Source organism: Bos indicus, chromosome 17 (assembly GCF_029378745.1).
Source record: "Bos indicus isolate NIAB-ARS_2022 breed Sahiwal x Tharparkar chromosome 17, NIAB-ARS_B.indTharparkar_mat_pri_1.0, whole genome shotgun sequence".
NCBI classification, from domain to species: Eukaryota; Metazoa; Chordata; class Mammalia; order Artiodactyla; family Bovidae; genus Bos; species Bos indicus.
The window spans coordinates 48,312,599-48,339,649 of record NC_091776.1 but is presented as its reverse complement, the minus strand read 5'-3'; the positions used below and the strand labels follow the sequence as shown (position 1 = coordinate 48,339,649).

General features: G+C 41.8%; 1 protein-coding gene across 6 annotated transcripts in view; it reads left to right on the top strand.

Moving 5' to 3' along the window:
• Window positions 1-27,051, top strand: part of GLT1D1 (glycosyltransferase 1 domain containing 1) — a 115,468-nt gene that overhangs the window by 15,323 nt on the left and 73,094 nt on the right. For all 6 annotated transcript variants that reach the window (XM_070769358.1, XM_070769356.1, XM_019977762.2 and 3 more), the window contains exons 2-4: window positions 4,599-4,747; window positions 11,213-11,318; window positions 19,756-19,807. In XM_070769358.1, coding sequence (XP_070625459.1) covers window positions 4,599-4,747; window positions 11,213-11,318; window positions 19,756-19,807 — 307 coding nt within the window. The remainder of the gene's footprint in view (window positions 1-4,598; window positions 4,748-11,212; window positions 11,319-19,755; window positions 19,808-27,051) is intronic.

The window sequence follows — 27,051 nt, the reverse complement described above, 5'->3', positions numbered from 1 at the left end:
AGGTCAGCCTCTGTGCGCTGGTGCCAAATCTGTTGCAGGAAGGGGGATCCCTTCCAGGGCCTGAGAGTGGGCTCTTGTCTAACACGTGGCAATGAATTGTTGGAGGAAATACATGTGCTGACAAAGCAAGAGACTTTTTTGGGAAGGGGACTTGGATGGGGAGCAGCAGGGTAAGAGAACCCAGGAGAACTGCTCTGCCACGTGATTCGCAGTCTCAGGTTTTATGGTAATGAGGCTAGTTTCCAGGTTGTCTCTGGCCGATAATTCTGACTCAGGGTCCTTCCTGATGGCGATTGCATGGCTCAGCCAAGATAGATTCCAGTGAGAAGGATTCTGGGAGGTTGGTAGGACTTAGGTACTGGCGTCTCCTCTTTCCTTTTGACTTTTCCTGAATTCTTCTGGTTGATGCTAACTTGTTAGTTCTACATTCCTTTTGAGGACCTCCTGTTTAACAGAACTCACGTAAGTGGTTACTATGGTGCCTGGCCAGGGCAGGTGGTTTCAGTCAGTGGTTCCCCTAACAAATCAAATCTCGGAGACAGAGTTTTGGGTGAAGTAGAAAAGAATAGCTTTATTGCTTTCCCAGGCAAAGGGGAGCCCTTGAAACTCTGTGTCCCAACCCTGAAGAATTTGGTGAGGATTTTTATAGCAATGGTCCAAGGGTAGTGTTGTTGATAGGATTAGGGTGTGTGCATGGCCTGTACTCAGTTAATCTCAAACCAGGATAGGATTAGGGTGTATTCATGGCCTGTACTCAGGTAATCTTAAACTTTGACCAGAAGCAAACAGTTGCTTCTTGGCTGTTCCTCTCTTGCCTCTGTATCCCCTTCCTTCTCTGACTGGCAACTGTTTGAACCTGACTTTTGGAACTCAGTGGAAGTCATGGAAGCTGAACAGAAAGGCTCCTGTGCCCCGGAGCCCCAGAAGGAACAAGGACAAAGCAATTTAAAAGTGTTATTTCCTTAAGATCTTATGGAAAAGCCAGAAAGAACTTTTTGGCCAACCTGATACAAATCGGCAGAAAACAAGGCTCAAGTCTTGGTCCATAGAGAATTAAGATTAAAAAAAAAAAGACTATTTTAAAATATTTATGAGATCATAAAGCTAGTGTTGAAATGCCATTTGAAAATGCGTTTAATAGACAAAGAACAAGGCATTGTCTATACCCAGTCACCCAATCCAATATGCCCTGCCCTGTAGATTCTGCATCAGCCAGAAATCTCTCAGGTATAAATTTCCTAAGTAGAATTCAAACTGTTTCCTTTCCATTTCCCAACACCTTTGTTTCTGGCTTCTCATTTTAGAGTTTTAAAGATGGAATAACAGTCATTTCACAGTTATACTCTGAAGTTTGTGGTGTCCTTATTTTTGCATGATGTGTATTTTTAGGCTGAAGTGAGCAGATAACTAGACAGCCTGCAGGCTTCTATCCTGGTTCTGCTTAACAGTTACCATCATCATTTCTAAAGGAGTTGAGGGGGTTAGGTGGTGGTGGTAGGGGGTGGGGGGGTGGTCGGGGGGTGGGGGGCAGTGACAGTGGTCAATCAGCATTAACAGCAGAAATGACAAGATAAAGATACTCAATATGTTGTAAGAACAGAAGCCAACTCAAGTCTCCAGACCTTAGTTTTTCTTTCTTGGCAAGGTGATAGCTGCAGCCTTGCATTTAATTTACAACACAAAAGAGAAAACAAAGAGAGAGAAAAAATTCATCATTCACGTAGTAGTATCGGTGATGATTCTCGCCATATTTCCCAGAGTGGAGGTGGGCTTGAAGATTTGAATCTAATGTATCTTCTGAAGACCTGAGTTCTCCTGAGGCGCCCCCTGTGTAAGGAAGTTGGTCATTTTATGATCATTTGGATTGAATGTTCTAGATCCTTGTTCTTCTATGTTTACTCTTATTATTTGATACAATATTGCTCCTAAGTGCCACCCAGCTAACTCCTCTGATGTTCAGCTGAAGAATAACCATCTTTATTATCTCTGGAATTAGGGGGAAAATGGCTGTGTTAGGTTTGAACTTTGTACTCCAGTACCTTCTGGATGATTTAAGAACTTTTCAAGAGTAATTTTAAGTGTCCTTGATTGCCACTAATGTGCTGATTTTGTGTTTTTCTGTTTGTTCTTTTCCGATTTTGTTTTTGGAGTATAGTTGATTTACAGTGTTGTGTTCATTTCAGGTGTACAACAAAGTGATTCAATCATAGCTATATATTCTTTTTTCGGATTCTTTTCCGTTATAGATTATTACAAGATATTGAGTATAGAGTCCCCTGTGCTATAGCAGGTCCTTGTTGGTTTTCAGTTCTGTAATAGGAGCTCTAAGTATGATGTGACTGCCTTGCTCATATGACTGCAGCCCAGAGGGATGGTGGTAGCAATAGGCTTGGAGCACAATGGAAATAGTGAGGGGACAGCTGCATTAGGAGCAGAGGCTGTCAAATTTCACTGAAGGGGGCTGGTGTTGGGGAATGTTGGGGCCGTGTCAGGGGGCTCAGAAGGCATGATGCATTGGACATCCTCCAGATGGAAGGGCAGGACTGGAGCTAAGGATGGCAAGAGTGGGATGCACTTGGCCTTGCAGGGGAAGTGGGATATGAAGGGCACTGTGTGCTAGGCTAGGGCACTTGGACTTGATCCCAGAGACACATCCAGCCATCACTGCTTGCTTTATTCAGTAAGCAAGACAGATGCATGCCCCATTCTCGCAGAGTTGACAATTGAGCTCTCTACTCTTAGCCATTTGAGGGTTTTAATCAAGGGAGAGGCCAAGTTGGATTGGCTGTACATTCACATGCTCACACACATACACCTCAAGCAATTACAATAAGTTCCACTTATCAACATTGCAGATTTTAAAAAATGCAGAATGTGCATTCACATGTCTAACCATGTAAGTTAGTCCTGTGTCTGGCATACATTGTCACATGTGTGCATTGTCTACAAGTTGGTTATGCTTTTGTGTACTTTACTGTGAGTACTATATGGAGGACAGAGGTGCAATATCTTTATTTCAAGCCCAGGAAGTCTGGAAGCAAGTGCAAAAGCAGCAGTCATGTAACTGTTACTGCTGTACTTTTCAAGGTTCTGTACTATAGGGTTAAAAATGTTTTCTCTATTTTTTTGTGTTTGTTTCCTTTTTATGTATTATTTGTGTGAAAAGTATTACAAACCTATTACAGTACAGTAATATATAGCTGATAGTATTAGCTGGGTACTCAGGCTAACTTTGTTGGACTTACCAATAAATTGGACTTACGAACATGCTCTCAGAATGGAACTCATATGTACGTTAGGGACTTACTATATTAAAAATAATGTATGTACCTGGTCAAAGTATCTAGCCATGCAAAAGGGTCTAGCCGTGCAAAAAAGCTCTGGTCCCTGGATCTCTTTAGACAGAATCATTGTTACCTATTTCTTCTAAATCTTTCTACAGATATTCTATGCACACATGCTATATATACACAGGGTTCTTCACTTTGCTCTCTTTTCATTAACAGTGTGTATTGAGTTCATTCTAAATAATGTCACAGTGATCTGCATTTTCTTCACAGCATCAGGGCTTGATGGCCTCATACTCACTGTAATATAACTGGTCCCCTCCTGTTGCACACTGAGGACATGTGCTTACTTTTTTGCTTCCTCAGTGCTTATTCTTGGATGCATGTGTTGCACTCGTACCCTAGTGTGCTTTTAGATCAATTCTGAGAAGGGAAGTTATTTGATCACAGAGTTTGTGCATTTTAAATCTGCTAGTGGGGCCTCTCGGCGGACGGGCTGCGCTGCACCGGACGGAGTGGCCGCGCTTCAAGATGTGCTGCCTGACCATGCCCATGCTGCTTCGGGCCCTGGCCCAGGCCCAGGCCGCACGTGCAGGGCATGCAAGTGTCCGTGAATTAAAAAAAAAAATAAAAATAAAAATAAATCTGCTAGTGGTTGCTACTTTGCCCACAGAAGAGCTTGTGCCTGTTTCCCCAGTATAGTAGTGTTTATTTCTTGAAGCCTATGGCAGACTTTCCAAATAGTCTACATTGAAAAGATGATCACATTAAAAAGTTGATCACCATTTTGTGTATGGAAAAGCCCAATTGTATTATGAGGGGTATGGACTGTAATTTTATACTGATCTCTATTTGGGTTGATGGAACTTCTCTGGTGGTGCAGATGATAAAGAATCTGCCTGCAATACAGGAGACTGGGTTTGATCCCTGAGCTGGGAAGATCCCCTGGAGAATGGAATGGCAACCCACTCTCGTATTCTCGCCTGGAGAATTCCATGGACAGAGGAGCCTGGTGGGCTATAGTCCATGGGGTCACAAAGAGTCAGACACAACTGAAGCGACTAACATTTACTCTTTCTTTCCTGCTACCCTTGGTCCCAGCCCTGGTCCCAGTCCCAGTTTTGGTATTTGAGGCTGATGGATGAATGTCTTTTAGGTGGATTGCTTCTAGAGGACAATTCAGAAGATATGTATTATTAACTTTTGGTTTAATGAATCTTTTGATTGATTTAAAGTTTTGACCACAGCAGCAACATGTTCCATTTTAATTTTTTGTTTTCCTATCTTTTTTCTGTTTATTTTTTGATAAAGGGACCATCTAGAAGCTGCAGGTCATGTGTGTATTCTGAAAGATGCCTTTGACTTTGAAAGTCCATCTGAAATCTCAAACTTCATCAAGGCAGAAAACTTGGAGGCAGCTGTGGCTCTGCATTTGTATAGAGGAGGCAGACTTTTGCAAGGTAAGCCCCTCTCTTCGGGATGAAATGCTAGCAGTCACGAAAACCAGCAGTGCCTATAAGGTCAACTTGAAACATAGATGAAACAGTTTATCCCATTTATCCGGTTCCAAAATGGAAGGAACACAATCATCTTTTCGGTTTGTTCTTAACAGATGGCTTTTCTAAAATGATGTAACTACGCCAGTTGAGATTGGATGTATATCGAAGCTGTTTTTACTACATTAAGAGTCTTATCGTGAATGTTTTTGATGTGTTTTTCTTCACTCAAAATCTAATGTTCAAAAGTTAAAAATGGGGCTCTTTCACAAAATGTAGAAGTGAGCACATAGGAGAGAGTTTACTCAATTTATTAATGAGGAAACTACTAAGATGCTAAAGCCAATTTAAAGAGCATTTGGGGAGCTGAGACTTGAGTGGGCAATTTAGTAAAGACTGTTAGGATGAGGACTTCCCTGGTGGTCCAGTAGTTAAAAATCTGCCTGTCCATGCAGGGGACACAGGTTCAATCCCTGGCATGGGAAGATCCCACACACCTCGGGGCAACTAAGCCTGTCTTTCACAACTACTATGCTCGCGTGCTGCAACTACTGAAGCCCATGCACCCTGGAGCCCATGCCTTACTGCAGGAGAGCCACTGCTATGAGAAGCCCGTGCACCCCAACAAAGAGGAGGCCCCGGCTTGTGGCAGTAGAGAAAGCCCGCACTTGGCAAGGAAGATCCAGTGCAGCCAAAAATAAAGAAATAATAAGGTTTTTAAAAGAATATTAGGATGGGGTTGGCTGTAGAACTGGTTAGTGTCCAGCAGGGCAATCACCTGTAAGCTTCGGGCTAAGCTCTCTGTCTACAGCAGCTTCCCACCAGCTCTGTGTTCTGTACATGGTAGTGTGTGTGTGTCATTGCTACTCTCCCAGTTAGTCCAACACCCCGTCCTACCCCGCCATTACCCACCCCATGTCCACATGTCTGGTCTCTATGTCTGCATCTCTATTCCTGCCCTGGAAGTAGGTTCATCTGTACCATTTTTCCAGATTCCACATATGTAAATTGATACAGCCACTGTGGAGAATAGTATGGGGGCTCCTAAAAAAAGCTAAAAATAGAGCTATTATATGACCCAGCAATCCTATTACTGGGCATATACTCTGAGAAAACCATAATTCAAAAGGCCACGTACCCTAGTGTTCCTGGCAGCTCTATTTACAATAGCCACAATGAGGAAACAGCCTAGTGTCCGACGACAGATGAAGAATAAAGATGTGGCACATATGTACAATGGAATATTAGTCATAAAAATGAATGAAATTGAGTCATTTGCAGTGATGTGGATGGATCTAGAATCTGTCATACAAAGTGCAGTAAGTCAGGAAGAGAAAAACAAATATTGCATATTAACACATATATGTGGAATCTAGAAAAATAATCCTGGTATTTTTCTTGAGTGCTTGTTAATTTACAGTGGTCTCCCAAAGTTCCCTAGGTGTCCCTCTCTATCTATAATTCCCTACTGGGAACTCTACAACTACCTATATAACTATCTTAGTCTATTCCTAACTACAACTTCACAGAGTAAGAACTTTTAATTAATAGTAAATACTGAAGTCACACAACAGTCTTAGAAAACTAATCCACAGGGAACCTTTAAACACTGCTTTCTTGCACCTTGAAAGGATGTGCATGCAATCATTCTCTTGGCTTTATTTACAATTTTTGGATATTTCTTCTTTTCCCTTCCAAGGTCGGCTTGACTTCACTGAGAGCCCGGTGGCTACCGAGTGGAGGCAAGACAGATAATTTTGTTGTTGAGCCACAAGTGGCTTTTTCCAAACATGAATTAAATGACATGGCAGTGGCAGCTTTTCAGGAGATAGTGTGTCACTTGAGGCCCTACATTATCTATAGTAATCATCATACAGGAGTAACACTTCACTCAGCAAGATGTATCAACTTCTGAAATTTTCAGACATTTCACTGCTAAAGGTGACTTCCTGTTTCCCTGCACTATCAGTTCAGTTAAGTCGTTCAGTCATGTCTGACTCTTTTCGACCCCATGAATCGCAGCACGCCAGGCCTCCCTGTCCATCACCAACTCCAGGAGGTCACCCAAACTCACGTCCATCGAGTCAGTGATGCCATCCAGCCATCTCATCCTCTGTCATCCCCTTCTCCTCCTGCCCCCAATCCCTCCCAGCATCAGCCTTATTAATCTTCTAGCTCTGTCTCCCGCTCCTGCACCATAGGAAGTAGGACCCTCTTTTCCCATATAGGTGTCGCCCAATGGTGCAGCGGTAAAGAATCTGCCTGCCAAAGCAGGAGATGCAGGAGACAAAGGTTCAATCCCTGGTCCGGGAAGATCCCCTGGAGAAGGAAATGGCAACCCATCCAGCATTCTTGCCTGGGAAATCCCATGAACAGCAGAGCCTGGCAGGCTGCAATCCATGGGGTTGCAAAGAGTCAAATATGACTGAGCATGCACACATACATATGGTATATTTAAGCACATAACTTAGTGATCTTTCAAAATCAGTGCTTATGCTGACCATTTGTCACTCCCAATCATCTGCTGAGAAAAAAAATCTCATGGTTTCCTGAACCTGGCTTCTTAAAGCCACCTGATGTCTGTTCCTTGCTAGATTCAAGCCTAAAGCCTATTCTCAACAAGAAACAAAGGGAAAGATTTGTCAAAACCTTGATTTCTCCTTTCTGTGTAACATAATCACAGATCCTGGGAATTATGGATGGACATCTTTCGGGGCCATTATTTTAACTGCCACAGACCTTTCTCTGGTCCCCAAAGGTTCATGTCCATCCCATGTGCTAAAATCTTAACATCCCCCAAAGTCTAAGCCCCTGGCAGAAGGTAAATCATCTCTACATGGTCTGCTTTTCCACGTCTGGCTGTGTGTATTTTTGGAAAAGGTCACACCTGCCAATAGTAAGAAAGGCAAGCAATATAAAATGTTATAGAGAGAAAAAGTAAGTTTCTCTACCATCCCAGATTTGTGATCTTCTGGGTTCCTTTTTTTTTTTCCCCCTGCCACACCAAGCAGTTTGTGGGATATTAGTTCCCTGACCAGGGATCGAACTCGTGCCCCTGGCAGTGAAAGCATGAGTCCTAATCACTGGACCACCAGGGAAGTACCCGGGGTTCTTTCCATAGAGGCAATGGCAGCTAGGTTTTTCTGCTTATCTTTTCACAGATATTCTTTGTACAGAGAAATTTATGTTGATCATTTTACTACACACATTGTGTTCATCAAAATGCTCTTGATTTTTTTTTTTACTTAAATTCCTTTTTAAAGTTTTCATTTGAATTTTTTACTTACCGCCTTTCTGTACCTCCTGTGTATTGTCAGAGTGCTTAGTATCTAAAGGCTGTGAAATGAGAGGCACTTCACTAGAAAGAAAAAATATAAAATCTGCTCCTTTTCATGACAAAAGACTTCTAAGGTAAATACAAGGAAAGATCACTACCTTTTCGTTGCAATGTTGAATCTCTGTAGTGGAAAAGGCAATGGCAACCCACTCCAGTACTCTTGCCTGGAAAATCCCATGGACGGAGGAGCCTGGTAGGCTGCAATCCATGGGGTCACTAAGAGTCGGATATGACTGAGCGACTTCACTTTCACTTTTCAGTTTCATGCATTGAAGAAGGAAATGGCAACCCACTCCAGTGTTCTTGCCTGGAGAATCCCAGGGACGGGGGAGCCTAGTGGGCTGCTGTCTATGGGGTTGGACACGACTGAAGCGATTTAGCAGCAGCAGCGATGGTTTGTTTGAGAAACCCCAGTATGAACTCAAATTAGATCTGGTCTGTTTAGTGGTTTGCTTTTGCTCTTTTGAAATTTTTATTGACCTTTGGAAGTCCTTCTGGGAAGCCCTATTTGATGAGCACGTGTTTAACTTGATCTGTGCATGCTCCATGCCTTTTGAGATTACCAAGGCAGGAAATGTGCCTTCCATCAGTTTAGGGCTCATCATTCAGAATAAATATGCTCCTGGGGGGAGGGGGTGGAATCTTTTTGCACTTGACATTTGCAGCATCTCAGATATTTTTGGTTCCCATACCTTTGTGCTCTCCGTAATTCATCATACTGCATGTTCCTGAAAGATACAGTCTGTGTCTCTTTCCTTTCCCTCCTGGTTCCTCGCCGTCATGGTGACTGATATCATGAATAGCAGGTCTACATTTGAAGCCATCTTTTCCCGTCATAAACACCAGCAGTTCCAAATTAACTCATTTCCCAGGGATGATACACTTGGCTTTATTTATTTATTTTCATTTTAATTTTTAATTGGAGGATAATTGGCTTACAGTGTTGTGTTAGTTTCTGCAGTACAACAATGTGAGTTAGCTGTTTAATATGTGTATTCAGATATCCTCTCCGTGTTGAGCCTCACTCCCACCTCCCCCATCCCACCCCTCTAGGTCATCACAGTGTACCGAGCTGAGCTCCCTGCGATCTGCAGCAGGCTCCCACTAGCTGTCTGTTTCACACCTGGTAGTGTACATATGTCAGTGCTACTCTTTCAGTTCATCCCACCCTCCCCTTCCTGGCTATGTCCACGTGTTCATTCTCTACGTCTGTGGCTCTGTTCTTGCCTTGCAAATAGAGTCATCAGTACCATATTTCTAGCTTCCAAACATTTGAGTTAATATTGCTATTGTTTAGTCACTAAGTCATGTCTGACTCTTTTGTGACCCTCATGGATTATAGCCCATCAAACGCCTCTGTCCATGGGATTTCCCAGGCAATAATACTGGAATGGATTACCATTTCCTCCTCCAGGGATTCTTTCCAATCCAGGGATCAAACTTGAATCTCCTGCATTAGCAGGCAGATTCTTTACTACTGAGCCACCAGGAAAACCTCATGCATTAACAGACAGTATTTGTTTTTCTTTTTCTGACTGACTTTACTCTGTATGACAGACTCTGAGTTCATCCACATCACTACAATGGACTCAGTTTCATTACTTTTTGTGGCTGAGTAATATTCCATTATATATATATGTATATATATATATACATGTATATATCACAACTTTAAAATATTAATTTATTTTAATTGGAGGCTAATTACTTTACATTATTGTGGTGGGTTTTGCCATACACTGACATGAATCAGCCACGGGTGTACATGTGTCCCTCCATCCTGAACCCCCCTCACACCTCCCTCCCCATCCCATCCCTCTGGGTTGTCCCAGTGCACCAGCTTTGAGTGCCCAGTGTCAAACATTGAACTTGGACTGGCCATCTGTTTCACATATGGTAATATACATGTTTCAATGCTACTCTCTCTAATCATCCCACCCTCGCCTTCTCCCACAGAGTCCAAAAGTCTGTTCTTTACATCTGTCTCTTTTGTTGTCTTGCACATAAGGTCATCATTACCATCTTTCTAAATTCCATATATATGTGTTGTCCGACTCTGTGCGACCCCATAGATGGCAGCCCACCAGGCTTCCCCATCCCTGGGATTCTCCAGGCAAGAACACTGGAGTGGGTTGCCATTTCCTTCTCCAGTGCATGAAAGTGAAAAGTGAAAGGGAAGTCACTCAGTCGTGTCCGACTCTAGCGACCCCATGGACTGCAGCCCACCAGGCTTCTCTGTCCATGGGATTCTCCAGGTAAGAACACTGGAGTGGGTTGCCATTTCCTTCTCCAATGCATGAAAGTAAAAATGAAAGTTGTGTCCGACTCTTAGCAGCCCCATGGACTGCAGCCTACCAGGCTCCTCTGTCCATGGATTTTCCAGGCAAGAGTACTGGAGTGGGGTGCCATTGCCTTCTCTGATATATGTGTTAATATACTATATTGGTGTTTTTCTTTCTGACTTACTTCACTTTGTATAATAGGCTCCAGTTTCATCCACCTCAATAGAACTGATTCAACTGTGTTCTTTTTAATAGCCGAATAATATTCCATTGTGTATATGTGCCACAACTTTCTTATCCATTCATCTGCCAATGGACATCTAGGTTGCTTCCATATCCTAGCTATTGTAAACAGTGCTGTGATGAACACTGGGGTACATGTGTCTCTTTCAATTCTGTTTTCCTCAGTGATATCACATCTTCTTTATCAACTCATCTATCAGTGGATATGTAGGTTCCTTTCATGTCCTAAATATTATAAATAGTGCTGCAGTGAACATTGGGGTACTTGTGTCTTTTTGAATTATGATTATACTTGACTTTGATAGATGGAAGCTAACAACATTTTTCATATGTTAAAATTTAAAGCATATTGATTTAAAATGGCCTTGCCTCACATGAGTAACCCCATGTCATGTTCACAATGGTGATACCTAATCTATTCAGGGGAGGTGGATGTAATTGAACAAACAACATGACCCAGTCCATATGTTTTGGGAACTTTGGTTTTTTATATCAATGCTTGGGGATAATTAGTGAGAGGGTGTTTTAAAGGTAAACTGTGCTTTGTTAAGTATCCTAATTTTGCAGGTAATGGAATTCCTTTTGGGATCATCTTTGGTGGAACTGATTTAAATGAAGATGTTAACCAGGGAGATAAAAACAAAGTGATGGGAAAAGTCCTTGAAGAAGCCAGGTAATCCTTAAGAGAATTTCACAGGAGTTAAGCATGTAACCTTTTTGGATAAAATTCATTAACACAAAACAATGGAGTAAACCAGTAGTTTGGAAGTTTTTATGTCTTAGCCTAAAAAAAAATTTCTTTCCTTCTTTCATTTTTTAATTCAGTCGGCACATGTTTATTTACCAGGAATAGTCACTGTAAACAAGTTACTCGTCTTGAGCAATTCTTTGACTTCAGTTAATATTGGATGAATGTTCTTAAAATGTTTGTTGCGGTGGAAGAGATAGAATTATTGCTAAGAGTGAATAAGGGTAAACTCAGGCTTTATTAGCACACAATTTAGGGTCAACTTTGCATCGGGTTTGCCCAAGTAGAATGTTTTCATTTTTCCAGTTTTATTGAGATATAATTGACATGCAGAACTGTATCCATTTAAGGTGGTGGTTTCTTGCTAAGTCCTGTCTAACTCCTGTGACCCCATGGACCTTAACCTGCCAGGCTCTTCTGTCCATGGGGTTTCCCAGGCAAGAATACTAGAGTAGGTTGTCATTTTCTTCTTCCAAGGATCTTCCCAACCCAGGAACTGAACCCAGCTTTCCTGTATTGCAGGCAACTTCTTTACTGATTGAGCCATCAGGGGTGAGCCATCAGGCATAATGATTTGATTTGAAATGATTATCACAGCAAATTTAGTGAACATCCATCATCTCCTATAGCTACAAATTTAATTAAATAGAAAAGAGATTTTTTTTTCCCTTGTGGTGAGATTTACTTAAATGCGTAAGATTTACTCTCTTAGTTCCCCAACCAGGGATAGAACCGGTGCCCCTTGCAGTGGGGAGCATGGCGTCCTAACCACTGGACCACCAGGAAAGTTCCTGAAACTTTGTGCCTTTTGACTAATACCTTCCTGTTTCTCCCTCCCCTACCTTCTTTCATCCTACTCATGCTTCCATGAGTTTGCCTATTTTAGATCCCACATATTGGTGGAGTCACCCCCCCATGCCCTGCCATTTGTCCTTCAATGTCTGGCTTGTTTCTCTGAGCATAAGTATGCCCCGAGTTCATCCATGTTGTTGCAGACGACCGATGTCCTCCTTTTTAGAGGCTGAATAGTATTCTAGTGTATGTGCATGCCACATTTTCTTTAAAAAAAAAATTATTTATTTATTTTTGGTTGCTCTGGGTCTTTGTTGCTGCACACAGGCCTTCTCTAGCTGGGGCAAGTGGAAGCTACTTTCTGTTGCAGTGTGTGGACTCAGTGGTTGGAGCGCATGGGCTTCACTGCTCTGTGGCAGGTGGGATCTTGCCCCACCAGGGATCCAGACCCTTTCCCCTGCATTGGCAGGCGGATTCTTAACAACTGGACCACCAGGGAAGTCCCATGCCACATTTTATGTATCCATTTGTGTATTGATGTGTATTTAGGTTGCTTCCATATCCCCAGTATGTGACCAGCCTTGGGTTTTTTGTGGCTCATCTGTCACCCTTCTATGGCTGAGGAACTGTGGTTAGGGAATCCTGGCCTTTTCAAATCTGTATAATTGTCCCATTTCTGATCCATATCTAGGACAGAACTCCAGGTTCTATTGTACAGCCTAGTTCAGTTCAGTTCAGTTCATTCGCTCAGTTGTGTCTGACTCTTTGTGACCCCATGGACTGCGGCATACTAGGCTTCCCTGTCCATCACCAACTCCCAGAGTTTACTCAAACTCATGTCCATTGAGTCGGTGATGCCATCTGACCATCTCATCCTCTGTCGTCCCCTTCTCCTCCTGACCTCAATCTTTCCCAGCATCAGGGTCTTTTCCAATGAGTTAGTTCTTCACATCAGGTGGCCAGAGTATTGGAGTTTCAGTTCCAGCATCAGTCCTTCCAATGAATATTCAGGACTGATTTCCGTTAGGATGGACTGGTTGAACCTCATTGCAGTCCAAAGGACTCTCAAGAGTCTTTTCCAACACCACAGTTCAAAAGCAACAGTTCTTTGATGCTCAGCTTTCTTTATAGTCCAATTCTCATATCCATACATGACTACTGAAAAAACCATAGCTTTGACCAGATGGACCTTTGTTGGCAAAGTAATGTCTCTGCTTTTTAATATGCTGTCTAGGTTGGTCATAACTTTTCTTCCAAGGAGCGAACATCTTTTAATTTCATGGCTGCAGTCACCATCTGCAGTGATTTTGGAGCCCCCCCAAAGTAAAGTCTGCCACTATTTCCACTGTTTCCCCATCTATTTGCCATGAAGTGATGGGACCAATTGCCATAATCTTAGTTTTCTGAATGTTGAGTTTTAAGCCAACTTTTTCACTCTCCTCTTTCACTTTCATCAAGAGCCTCTTTAGTTCTTCTTCGCTTTCGCCATAAGGGTGGTATCATCTGCATATCCGAGGTTACTGATATTTCTCCTGGCAATCTTGATTTCAGCTTGTGCTTCATCCAGCCCAGAGTTTCTCTCGATGTACTTTGCATAAAAGTTAAATAAGCAGGGTGACAATATACAGCCTTGATGCACTCCTTTCCCGATTTGGAACCAGTTTGTTGTTCCATGTCCAGTTCTAACGTTGCATCTTGACCTGCATACAGATTTTTCAGGAAGCAGGTTATATTGTCTGATATGCCCATCTGATTTTCCACAGTTTGTTGTGATCCACACAGTCAAAGGCTTTGACGTAATCAATAAAGCAGAAATAGATGTTTTTCTGCAACTCTCTTGCTTTTTTCGATGATCCAACAGATGTTGGCAATTTGATCTCTGGTTCCTCTGCCTTTTCTAAAACGAGCTTGAACATCTGGAAGTTCACAGTTCATGTACTGTTGAAGCCTGGCGCCCCCAATGTCTTTTGGTTAAGATAGGTGCCGGTCTTGCTCCTTAAAACTAGGGTCACAGTTGGATGTAGTTGCACTGCAGGACCCTGCTTCTTCCTGAAGACTTCCTGGAAACAAATGTGGCAATACAACCCTTTCAACATAAGGAGTACCTTCTATGTACGTGTGTGTGTGTTACAATAAATAAAGGCGTGAAAACAGTGCTGCCTCACCTTGAAAGGCGATGTATCATTGCAGGTTTTCTTCTTGTTGTTGTTCTTACACCCTCAAAATTTAATGTCTTCAGATTCCTTCAGTCTGTAATGCATTATCTTTTAGAAGGAAAATCATTCTTCTTGGGAGAAACAGTATGGAATAAATCATCTTATGATATTGTCATTAGCATTATTCATTGTGTTATTATTAAAACACGCATTGACTTTTATTTGGGGGCTATTGATTGAAGTTAGTGGGCAGGGAAGTTGCATGAATCATAGATTTTTTGTCTGACACTATACAGCGCAGTTTTCTATAGAACAAAGTATTGAACTTGTCTAGCTTTATGACAGGTGTTTCATTTGAATACTTATATTTTTCCTACAAGATATACTTTTCAACTTTAAAATTTTATTTATTGATTGGCCTCGCCATGCAACAAGCAAGATCTTGATTGCTAGACCAGGGATCAAACCTGTACCCTCTGCAGTGGAAGCTCAGGGACTAACCACTGGACAACCAGGAAATTCCCTCAACTTTTTTAGTATTTAAAACTTTTTTTCCTGTATGGTATAGTATGTGAACTTATTTTAGCACTCACTTTTTTTGATTTCTGAACACTGTAATAAGTATTTGGTAGTTATAAACACCAAAATTAAATAAGGACTATTTGAAATTTGTGAAAGTTGCTTAGTGAAGGATCATCCAGGTGCCTATTAGAAAAAAACTTAACCTTTCCAAGCAAATGAACAGTAGTTTGTATGGAATGAATTGCCTCATAAATACTTCCACGATTATGAAATCTATAGCACATTAGTAGGTTAAACCACACGAAATTACTGTTTTGTGGGTCAAAAATGGTTGAACGTAAGTAATTTCATATGGCTTTTGAGATACTTAGTGTTACTGAAGATGTTTTTGACAAACAGAATTCTTTGTCAATGTAAATATGATTTGAAATGGCAGTATTCAAGCAAAAGTGGTAGTTTTTATATTTTTCCTAAGATATATGTTTCTGTTTATGGTTACTTCAGATAGTATTTCTTTTATTTTTTACTCAAGTATAGTTGATTTCCAATGTTGTGTTAATTTCTGCTGTAAAGCAAAGTGATTCGGTTATACACATATACATTTTTAAAAAATATTCTTCTCTGTTATAGATTATCACAGGATACTGAATATAGTTAGTTCCCTGTACCATACAGTAAGACCTTATTGTTTATCCATTTTATATATGATAGTTTGTTTCTGCTAACCCCAACCTCCAAATCCATCCCTCCCCCTTGGCAACCGTAAGTCTGTTCTCTATGTCCCTGAGTCTGTTTTGGTTTCATAGATAAGTTCATTTCTGTCAAATTTTAGATTCCACAGAAAAGTGACATTACATATTTGTCTTCGTCTGTCTGACTGATTTCACTTAGTATGATAATCTCCAGGCCTATCCATTTTGTTGCAAATGACATTATTTCATTCTTTTTCTGTGGCCAAGTAATATTCCAATGTGTGTATGCACCACATTTTCATTATCCATTCATCTGTTGATGGACGTTTAGGTTGTTTCCATGTCTTGCCTATTGTAAATAGTCTAAATGAGGAAATGGCAACCCACTCCAGTGTTCTTGCCTGGTGAATCCTATGATGAGGGGAGCCTTGCAGGCTGTGGTTCATAGAGTTGCACAGAGTCAGACATGACTGAAGTGACTTAGCACATGTTATTTTAAATGTCTTTTTCTTCTGAGGATCTTTGGGCTAAGAACACTTTTAAAAGGTTATTTGTTAGGTGAGTGTAAACCCAGGGCTACTGTTTCTATATAAGGGGCCACAATAAAGACCGTGTTATCTGCAGCTCTGAAATAAGTGACATGTCCGACAAGTTAATTCCAGTTGACCCTCCTGACTCCTGGGACATTTTCCCGTGCACCTTCGTCAAGGCTGTATATTGTCACCCTGTTTATTTAACTTATATGCAGAGTACATCATGAGAAACGCTGGACTGGAAGAAACACAAGCTGGAACCAAGATTGCTGGGGGAAATATCAATAACCTCAGATATGCAGATGACACCACCCTTATGGCAGAAAGTGAAGAGGAACTCAAAAGCCTCTTGATGAAAGTGAAAGTGGAGAGTGAAAAAGTTGGCTTAAAGCTCAGCATTCAGAAAACGAAGATCATGACATCTGGTCCCATCACTTCATGGGAAATAGATGGGGAAACAGTGGAAACAGTGTCAGACTTTATTTTTTGGGGCTCCAAAATCACTACAGATGATGACTGCAGCCATGAAATTAAAAGATGCTTACTCCTTGGAAGGAAAGTTATGACCTAGATAGCATATTCAAAAGCAGAGACATTACTTTGCTAACAAAGGTTCGTCTAGTCAAGGCTATGGTTTTTCCTGTGGTCATGTATGGATGTTAGAGTTGGACTGTGAAGAAGGCTGAGCGGGGAAGAATTGATGCTTTTGAACTGTGGTGTTGGAGAAGACTCTTGAGAGTCCCTTGGACTGCAAGGAGATCCAACCAGTCCATTCTGAAGGAGATCAGCCCTGGGATTTCTTTAAGTTGACTCATTGGAAAAGACTCTGATGCTGGGAGGGATTGGGGGCAAGAGGGGAAGGGGACGACAGAGGATGAGATGGCTGGATGGCATCACTGACTCGATGGATGTGAGTCTGAGTGAACTCCGGGAGTTGGTGATGGACAGGGAGGCCTGGCGTGCTGCGATTCATGGGGTCGCAAAGAGTCGGACATGACTGAGCGACTGATCTGATCTGATCTGATCTCTGATGAAAACCCTCCCAAGAATCTCATTCTTCCCTGTTGTCTTAAATACACTGTAGCTCCTACTGGTGCCTCATCCTGGGTGTCAAATGAGCAGGATGTGATGGTGGGGACCATTATTTAGGTAGGAACAGTCACCATCAGCCTCCAGGCTATGATGCACACAGAGTCCGCTCTGCACACCTGGGACATTTTTCATTTCTTTTCTCCCTCTCTCCATTCTTTTCTCACCCTCACCTGTTTGGATTTTAGGGCAAACTCCTGTTGGAATTTACGGCAAAACTGTTCCTTCTCTTGCTTATTCACTCATTCAGCTGGCAGGTATTTTTGCCTCCTGGGTGCCAGACGCTCCAAGGGGCTGGGGTGGTGGATGTGAGCAGAGCAGTGTTCCAGCACATGTGGAGCTGACATTCTCACAGGAAGCGAGAGCGTCAGACTTGCCAAATGAGTGGATTTCCCTTTCCACAAAAGCCTGAGGACTGCACTTGTGCATGTATTCATCAATGCTGTTATGAGGTACAATGCACAGTCTTAGTGTCACTGACCTCGTTCTCTGTTCAATGGCTCTTCTTGGTTCTTGGGATCTTTTCTTTTTTGACAGTGTGAGGCTGTCACTGGCCACGTGGGGTGCCCTAACATCTTGCAGATGTGCTGGTAGTTGCATGAGTACTAGTGGAAAATAATAATAGCAGATGTGAAATGAACTAGGGACCAGCAACTGTGGCAGGCAATTTATAGGCAAGGTGTTCTTTGTTTGGCTCTTAAGTTTCTCATTTTTGCAGTTTTCTGCCAATGAAAGTTTCTACACTCCTTGTAACTGCTGTTTAGCTGCTTGTCTTTCCTTTTTATCTCCATTTTTTGGAAAAAAATTGATGGCCTTAGAATACAGTTGATTTTATCATTTCGCCAATGTTTGGGGGCGGGGCATAGAGAGTATCTCACTGGATTCTCCAATCCCTACTGGACTCAGATGCAAGGTTTAATGTGGTCTGGTCCTCGTCGCTCATGTTTAACATAACACAAAGGGAAGGATTCCATATTTCTCCCTTAAGTAAGGAGCATACGATTGGCTGTGTCTGGGATTGGTTGCTGGTTGTAAAAGTGGGAGGGGAGAAGGGAATGCTTGGAGAAGACACAGACAAGGGAATACAAGCTCCCCTTTCTGGGTCACGCCACAGGGAAAGAATCACATAAGAATCACATAATAATGCTTTTTTTGTTGACTATGCTGTGTGTGCAGCTTGCAGAACTTTAGTTTTCCAACCAGGGATCGTATCCTGACCACAGAAGCACCAAGTTGTAACCACTCAACTGCCAGGGAATTCCCTATTAATGGGTCTTTGCTCCAACATTCTTTACTGCACTGTTTGTGTAATGATGATTTTCTATTTCTACCACTCCTACATTGGTTAATTGGAATTCTACTACAAGAAGAGTTGTCTGTTTGACCCTAGTTACTTGTTCAATTATTTATATAGTTATATCAACATGGACTCATGGCTATTTATTTTTATTTTATTGGGTTGGCCAAAAAGTTCGTTTGGGTTTTTTGGTGCCATCTTACAGAATAAATTTTAAAAAAAATAAATTTATTTATTTTAATTGGAGGCTAATTACTTTACAATATTGTAGTGGTTTTGCCATACATTGACATGAATCCGCCACGGGTGTACATATGTTCCCCATCCTGAACCCCCCTCCCACCTCCCTCCTCATCCCATTCCTCTGGGTCATCCCAGTGCACCAGCCCGGAGTACCCTGTCTCATGCATCGAACCTGGACTGGCGATCCATTTCACATATGTTAATATATATGTTTCAGTGCCATTCTCCCAAATCATCCCACCCTCGCCCTCTCCCACAGAGTCCAAAAGACTGTTCTATACATCTGTGTCTCTTGCTGTCTCGCATATAGGGTTATCATTACCATCTTTCTAAATTCCATATATGTGTGTTAATATACTGTATTGGTGTTTTCCTTTCTGGCTTAATTCACTCTTACAAAATGAATTTTGGGCCAACTCAGTATGTGACTCTGTAGCTCCTATTACTTTTTTTGGTGCCCAGATCACCCCAGCCATGGCCATCGGAGATATTTTGAGTTGACTTCTGCATCCTTTCGATAAGCCCTCTCTATATTTTGAACTCTCTTACTTTCTGGCTCCATACCTGGTTCATTCCATGGGTACCCAGTCCCACTTCTGGAAACACGCAATTCTTAATGAGTGGGGACATTCACATTCTTTGTCCACAAACATTCAATAAATCTTGAGCACTTTAGCCTAGTCTTCCTTTAGCGAAGCTAGTGAGCCACATATCCTGCCCCTGAATATTAAGAAGTTTCTTGCTTCTCATCCATCTTGCTTTCTGTCGTTATCTCTGCTTCTCTCTCCTTCCATAAAGGAACAAGAAAGATAGGAAGCTTTGAGCTTCATTTGTTTATTTCCTGCCTACACAACTTCTTTTTTTGGATGTGAGTGGAGATGAGACCTAATAGCCAACAACCACGACTAATAGAGATTGATTGCGCTGTAAATTCCGCTTCTCACCTGTCTGTCACCATTTGTTCCAGAGCGCTGTTTTTCAGTTATGTTGATTAGATTCTGCCCTAATTGTTATCATTCTTTTTGTTCGCTTTCCTAGGTTTGCTGTTGCTTTCACGGAGTCAATGAAGGAAACGGCACAAAGACAGTGGGTAGGTGTTCCTTTCGTGTTTTGATTTGGGCAGGGCTGGCGAAGTTGCAGCGTTGGAGAATAGGAAGGCAGTTTTATTAAAGAGCTGACCACCTTCCTATTGGCACTGCCCGTTCGTGGTGGCCATCATGGTGTATTATATTTCTCATATATTGACTTTTTCTTTTTTTTAAATTTGTGTAGGTACTCTTAAACCTTCACTGATTTTTTTTTTCCCTGATGTTCTTGAATAGCAAAAATAACCCAATACCTAGATCTTTTCATTCTTTGTCAGTTCTCCTTTTGTGTGCTCAGATGCAATGGTTTACAAATCACACTGTAAATGTTGCAGCATCCTTGTACACATTGAGAAAATCTGATTGCACAAGTAGTCCCTTAGGTGGCACCTGGAGTTTCCTAGGCTGGACTCTTATTTGAAGAGCGTTAACAAGCAGAGGGCTTTGTCGCTCTGCGAGTTAATGCCCTTATTGACTTTCTAAATTCACTACAACTTAGGGGACAGGTGAGAGGAACTGGCGGGAGTCTAAATCCTCTGTAGAGCCCTGGTGGAGCCGGTATATGCAAAACTAGAGAAAAAAGCCAGCCGAAATGCCACTTTCCTTGGGTGGACCATAGGCACGAGGCTGTTTTCTCAGGTGGTGGCTCTCTGCAGTGTGCCTGGGCTACCAGGATTGCTGGCCCCTAGGCTTTGCCAGCCAATCATTGTGCTGGCACTTACACACTTAACACCACAGCACTCACACCATTGTCACCTGGAAGCATTATTCCTGTTGGTGGCATTTTGCTGGCTATGTGCATTCTTTATCTGTGGGATTTCAACTCATAAAACCTTATGCTTGGAAATGGCTACAATGCAACAAGGGCAGATACAGTCTTTTGTGGGAATGGTGGTCCTTTACCAAAGCCCAGAGTACCGTGTGCACTTGAGATCCCCTGCAGCCAGAGTGGGGAGAGTCTTTTTTTTTTTTCACCTTGAACTCTACAGGCAGAGAATCCGAGGGGGCATTTTTCAGTGCAATGTAATGAATGAAAAACAGCAAGCTTCCTAGCTGCTAGTTTCATGTCTGTATCAGTTTGACTGTTCATCAGCCTTATGGCAGTGATGTACCAGTGGTTCTCAAAGGGATTTCCCTGGGACTCTCTCAGGATCTCTGCAGAGTCAAACCAATTTCCTTCATAATACTCAGACTTTATCAGAGGCATGATGAAAGGCAAAAACCTTTTTCACCATGTGGAGAGCACTGGTGAGGAAAACGCTGATGCCTTCATCCTCATGAAGGCAGGGGTACCCATGGATTATTCACCACCACCCACTTGTAGTTAAAAAACAAGAGCTAGTTTCGCTTAAGGATGTCCTCGATGAAGCATAAAAATTATTGATTTTCTCAAATATTAACCTTTGAATACATTTTTAAAATGTTTTGTGTGTTGACCTGGAAAGTATACATCAGCTGTTTCTGCTGGGTCTGAGTGAAGGATGGGGTTATCTTGACCAAAAGCCCTGGTGGGATGTTGGGGTTGTAGACTGAACCAGTTACTTCTTCATAGGACTTTTTTTATCTAAAAGACTGGTAGCCAAATTATGTTTCCTCAGACTTGGGCATCTGGCAGTCATTTAATCATTTCCTTAAAAATGAGACAATTGAGTGAGTTGCTTCCAGAAACACAATGAGTAGTATTTATTGCCGATGACACCATTTGAATTTTCAAGCAAAAATTAGAATTTGGTAGAAAATCCCAAGGACAGAAGAGTCTGGCGGGCTATAGACCATGGGATGGCAAAGAGTTGGAGGTGACTGGGAGACTGAGCACACACACAAGCTGCCAAGAGGCAGACTGCTTCCCTGCACAGCCTTTCCTGATGAGATCAGCGGTCATGTTAACAAATGTGATTTTTTTTTTTTTCGAATGCTGTTTAATGAAATGGTTCCACGTTAGGAAGACCTGTGTCACTCAGTGAACCAATATTTTTCAAAAGACTAATAGGTGGCACTACAGAATGATACATAGATAACAGAACCATCAAAGTGCAAGACAGATCTATGGATTTTACTATATCAGAATGTGATGTAATTTCAGGTTCCGTCTTGCAACTCACATTTAAGAAATAACCATTTGTTGAGTTTCGGTGTCATCAGTTCAGTTGCTTAGTCATGTCTGACTCTTTGTGACCCCGTGGACTGCAGCACACCAGGCTTCCCTGTCCATCACCAACTCCCAGAGCTTGCTCAAACTCATGTCCATTGAGTCAGTGATGCCATCCAACCATCTCATCCTCTGTTGTCCCCTTCTCTTCCCACCTTCGATCTTTCCCAGCCTGAGGGTCTTTTCCAATGAGTCAGTTCTTTGCATCAGGTGGCCAGAGTATTGGAGTTTCAGCTTCAGCACCAGTCCTTCCAATGAATATTCAGGACTGATTTCCTTTAGGATTGACTGGTTGGATCTCCTTGTAGTCCAAGGGACTCTCAAGAGTCTTCTCCAGCACCACAGTTTAAAAACATCAATTCAGCTTTCTTTATAGTCCAACTCTCACATCCATACATGGCTACTGGAAAAACCACAGCTTTGACTAAACAGACCTTTGTCTGCAAAGTAATGTCTCTGCTTTTTAATATGCTGTCTAGGTTGATCATAGCTTTTCTTCCAATGAGCAAGGGTTTGGTGTCATATCCAAGAATAAAACCCATAATGATCTGAAAAGGCTCAGGAAGGGCTAAGATTAAAATACTCCTCACCATTTCAACTACCTATCAGCAAGAAGCAGAATTTTCTTTCTATACCTCAGCCTAAACAACATATGGAAACAGATTGAATAGAGTAGCAAATATGAGACTCCAGCTGTCTTCTGTTAAGCCAAACATAAAAGAGGGGTTTTCCTTGTTGAAGCATATTTCTCCCCCATGAGTTTCCCCCCCTTTCTCTAATTTCTCAATTTTTTTAAATTTATTTTTTAATCAGAGAATAATTGCTTTACAGTGTTGCTAGGGTCCAGTCCCGGTGGATCCAGGGAACTCGAAGCGGGGACCGCGGCGGCGAGGATCAGGAAACAATTGCTTAATTAAACGTTAATTAAGGATATAAAGAGTGGCTAAATAAGGATAGCTCAGTGAGGAAATTCAGTAGAGAAAAGAGGCTGAATAATTCAGCCAGAAGGTGAGAGAAAGAACGACATGGGGAGACCAAGCTTCGGTGAACAAGGCCCGCATTTTATTTTCCAAAGTAGTTTTTATTCCTTAAGTTATGCATAGAGGATAATGGGGGAAGGGGTAGAGTCATGCAGTAAGCCAGGCTTTCTTCCTGCAAACTTATCATATGCAAAAGTTTAGGTGATTTGCATCATCTTCTGGCCCAGAGGCCTGTTAACATTTTAAGACCCTTTCTTCAGAAAACTTATTTTTCTCTAAAGGTGATTAGTCAAGCACCACCCTCCAAAAGCATTAGATAAAGTTGCATTCCTACAGGGCAAAGGTGTGGTGGGCTATAACAAGAAAAAGAATTAAATCAAGGGTCCAAGGTTACAAACCTTAAAGCTACTACTTACATTTCTATACACCAGTTATATCAATCAATACACTGCCAGGGACACAGTAGGTAAGGGATATGGAGACTTAGCAGCAAACATTGGCCCAACAAGTGAAAAACCCTTCACCAATACAATTTCTAATCAAACTTTTAACTGCTCAAAGGAATCTGTATTTAGACAGTTTAGAACATCTCATGCCTCTCACAGTTGGGAGGCTCTGAACAATCACATGTGGCGGGAAAAACCTATTCAGGCAGGCTAGAGGACTCCCAAAGGAGTTTGTAGGTTGAAACACTATCACACCCAGGAACTTTATTAACTGGAGCTGTAAGTTAACTCTTTTTTCAGAGAGAGGGACTGGGGGACAGCCCCCCATAAAGTCAGAGGTGTAGGTGAGAGCACAAAGCAGAAAGTAGGCAGACTCTGGTTTTGGGGCTAGATGCTCGAGAATTTCCAGGGGGACTCCTGAGGCTCCATCCCGCCTTTGCATATGCTGAGCCTCCTTCCTCATGACCTTTGCCACGGGCAGAGTTCCTCACGCTGGCTCCCGGCACAATGTTGTATTGGTTCCTGCCATACAACATTGGTTCCTGCCAGTCGTAACTATATGTGTATATACATATATCCCTTCCCTCTTGAGCCTCCCTTCCACCCTACCCTCCCACCCGTGTAGGTCATCACAGAGTGCCAGGCTGGGCTCCCTTAACTTCTCAATTTAAATGTCACCTTTGTCTGTAAAATCTATGTGTCTCCAAAATTGGTAGAGATCTGTTCACTGCTGTATCAGTTATTTTTTGCTACATAACTGCTGCTGCTAAGTCACTGCAGTCGTGTCTGACTCTGTGTGACCCCATAGACGGCAGCCTACCAGGCTCCCGTCCCTGGGATTCTCCAGGCAACAACACTGGAGTGGGTTGCCATTTCCTTCTCCAATGCATGAAAGTGAAAAGTGAAAGTGAAGTTGCTCGGTCATGTCCAACTCTTCGAGACCCCATGGACTGCAGCCTACCAGGCTCCTCCGTCCATGGGATTTCCCAGGCAAGAGTACTGGAGTGGGGTGCATAACAAAGCTCATCAAACATAGTGCTTTAAGACAAACATTTATCATGTGTTCTTTGTGTTGTCTGGGCATTTCTGGCTGAGGTTGGCTCAGCAAGGCTGGGTGCTCCAACGTGGCTTAGCTCACATGCTGGAGCCCCTCAGCTGGGCTGGCTGGGACACTTGCTGTCTCTCTCTATGTGCTCTATTGCCCTGTATTAAGTTCAGTGGCAGGAGAGCGCAGGCACCAGTGCATGAGCTGGCTGCACGCTTCTGCCTGTGTGATGTTTGCTCCTGTCCTGTTGGCCAGAGCAAGTCAAGAATGGAGACGTTATCTCCATCTCATTACAGGATGATTTTCAAGATAGCCTTGAAAAAGGTTGGATTCAAGGAGGGGGTAATCTGTGGTCCATTTTAATAATCTGCCACATTTAGCATTTGTCTCTCACGATTATAACACTTCTTTCCTTTACTTTTCTCTCCATGTGGCTGTGAGCTCTTTGAGGTCAGGAACCAGATATGGTTCACCCTGTTATCCCCAGAGGTAGCATAACTAACACCTCCCATTCAATACATTTTTGTCCAGTTGACTTTGTCAGGAATGGATCCTTCTTTAAAAGTTTTTAATATAGAAATATCCAAGCATGCACAAAAGTAGCAAGAATAGTCGGGTAAAAATCTATATACATACTACTTATCATTCTCCAATCCTTATTCAATCTGCTCTCATTCTCTACTCACAACTCCTACACACACACACACATTTCTTTTTTCTGGACTATTTAAAAAAAATCACAACCACCATGCCATTTTATTGTTTTAACTTTCCAACCCAGCTTTTATTCTGAACAACTAATTGCTGTAGTTAGCTTCCAATTTTTGAGTCTATAAACCCCTTTGGGTGGCCCTGATAAAAGTCCCCTAAGTAGCACTACAATTTGATGAACGTTTTATGTTTCATTATTTTTTTTTAACTTTTTATTTTGTATTGGAGTATTGATGATGAACAATGCTGTGATAGGTTCAGGTGCACAGCTGAGTGCCCATTCCATTTTATCTGTGCATATATGCCATTTACCTGCAAATATTCCTTGGGTAAAAGCTTTTTTTTTTTTTTTTAACATAAGCTCCATGTTATGGATCCATTTGTGGGCAGGAAGATCATAGTGTGTAAGGAAGAATTAAAAAGGGCTCAGGGATGTTAACATTTTATGAATAAGTTGGAAGAACTTGAGTCAAGGAGTTTAGATGAGGAAAGGGAGGAGTATGGAGCCTTTGAGTTGGAGACACATTGAATTAGAGACAAAGATGGAACCTGAGGGGTAACTATCCAGCTGTGGTCAGAAAGGAGTGCAGCTGGAGATAACAGATGTAGGAGTCACCAGTGTCAAGGTGATACTTGAAGTGTGGAAATGATTATTCTTAGATGGGATTAACTTTTAGACGTGATGATGAGAAAGCGGTGTTAAATGCATAGTTCAATTACATTTGGGGCCGACTTTGCAGTCCTGGTGATAATAGCTAGCAGTATCCTATATGAAGAGTCAGTTCTTTTTTTTTGGCTGGGCCGAGGGGCTTGCTGGATCTTAGTTCCCCTTCCACTGCGGTGACCCCTGAGCCACTGCAGTGCAATGAGAGCAGAGTCCTACCCACTGGACAACCAGGGAATTCCTGGAAGGATCATCTTACATTTCAAGATTAAGTTGGCCATTTGCCTGCCACCCAGGAGGTCAGTCACATTCTAATCCTGGGTTAGCAGTCTTTGTTTTCAGAAAGATACTTTCCCAAATATAATAACAAGGCATTTGAAGAAAAATGGGAGAAGTCAGCAAAACTTGTTTGGTTTTGGATGATGATATTAGAGGCAGTATCATAAAAGCTCATAGCAGAAAGGATGAATTTATTTTTATAGTTTAAAGTGGTGGAGTTAGTTATTAAATTTGAAGGTGAACCTGTTTTTTATTTTTTTAATACAGCTTTTTGGAATTTTTTTTTTTTTTGGTGAATGATTTTTTGATAAAGTTAGCTCAATATCTTTATTTGGTTAGTTTTTAAAAATAAAAACTATATAGAAATAATATAAAGGTTAACTGTTCAGCCATATCTTTGGAATTCTTTGAGATGGATTTTTGTGGAAAGACTGTTTATAGATCTGTGTTCTGAACAGTGATGCAGTTTTTGAATAATTAAGGTTTGTTCTTCATTATTGAACTGCCAGCTTTTGTTTTTAATTCTTTCTTCTTTATTTTGGTGAGCAGGCTTGACTCAGGTATAAATATAGCTAATCCTTTCTAATTATTATCAGACCAGAATCAAGTTCCAATAATCCCAGATTAGAAAGAAAGATTTACAGCCTTTGCTTCTTACCGCTTTTGTGATTTCATTAGAGTCTGTGTAGATAAATACAGTTTTGAGCATAAAAGCTGGCCTAAAACTTATATTTTCTCAAGCTTCATTTGTATAAAAACACATGCATGCTCTTAAAAAATTTTAATTTTATTAAAAAAAATCTAATTTTATTAAAAATTTTTTTTTTGCCTCTGCCATGTGGCATGTGGGATCTTAGTTCCCTGGTCAGGAACTGAACCCATGCCCCCTGCATTGGAAGTGTCCTCACACCACTTAACCACTGCATCACCAGGGAAGTCCCCATAGGCACTCTCTTGATACCAGTACTAGAAGTT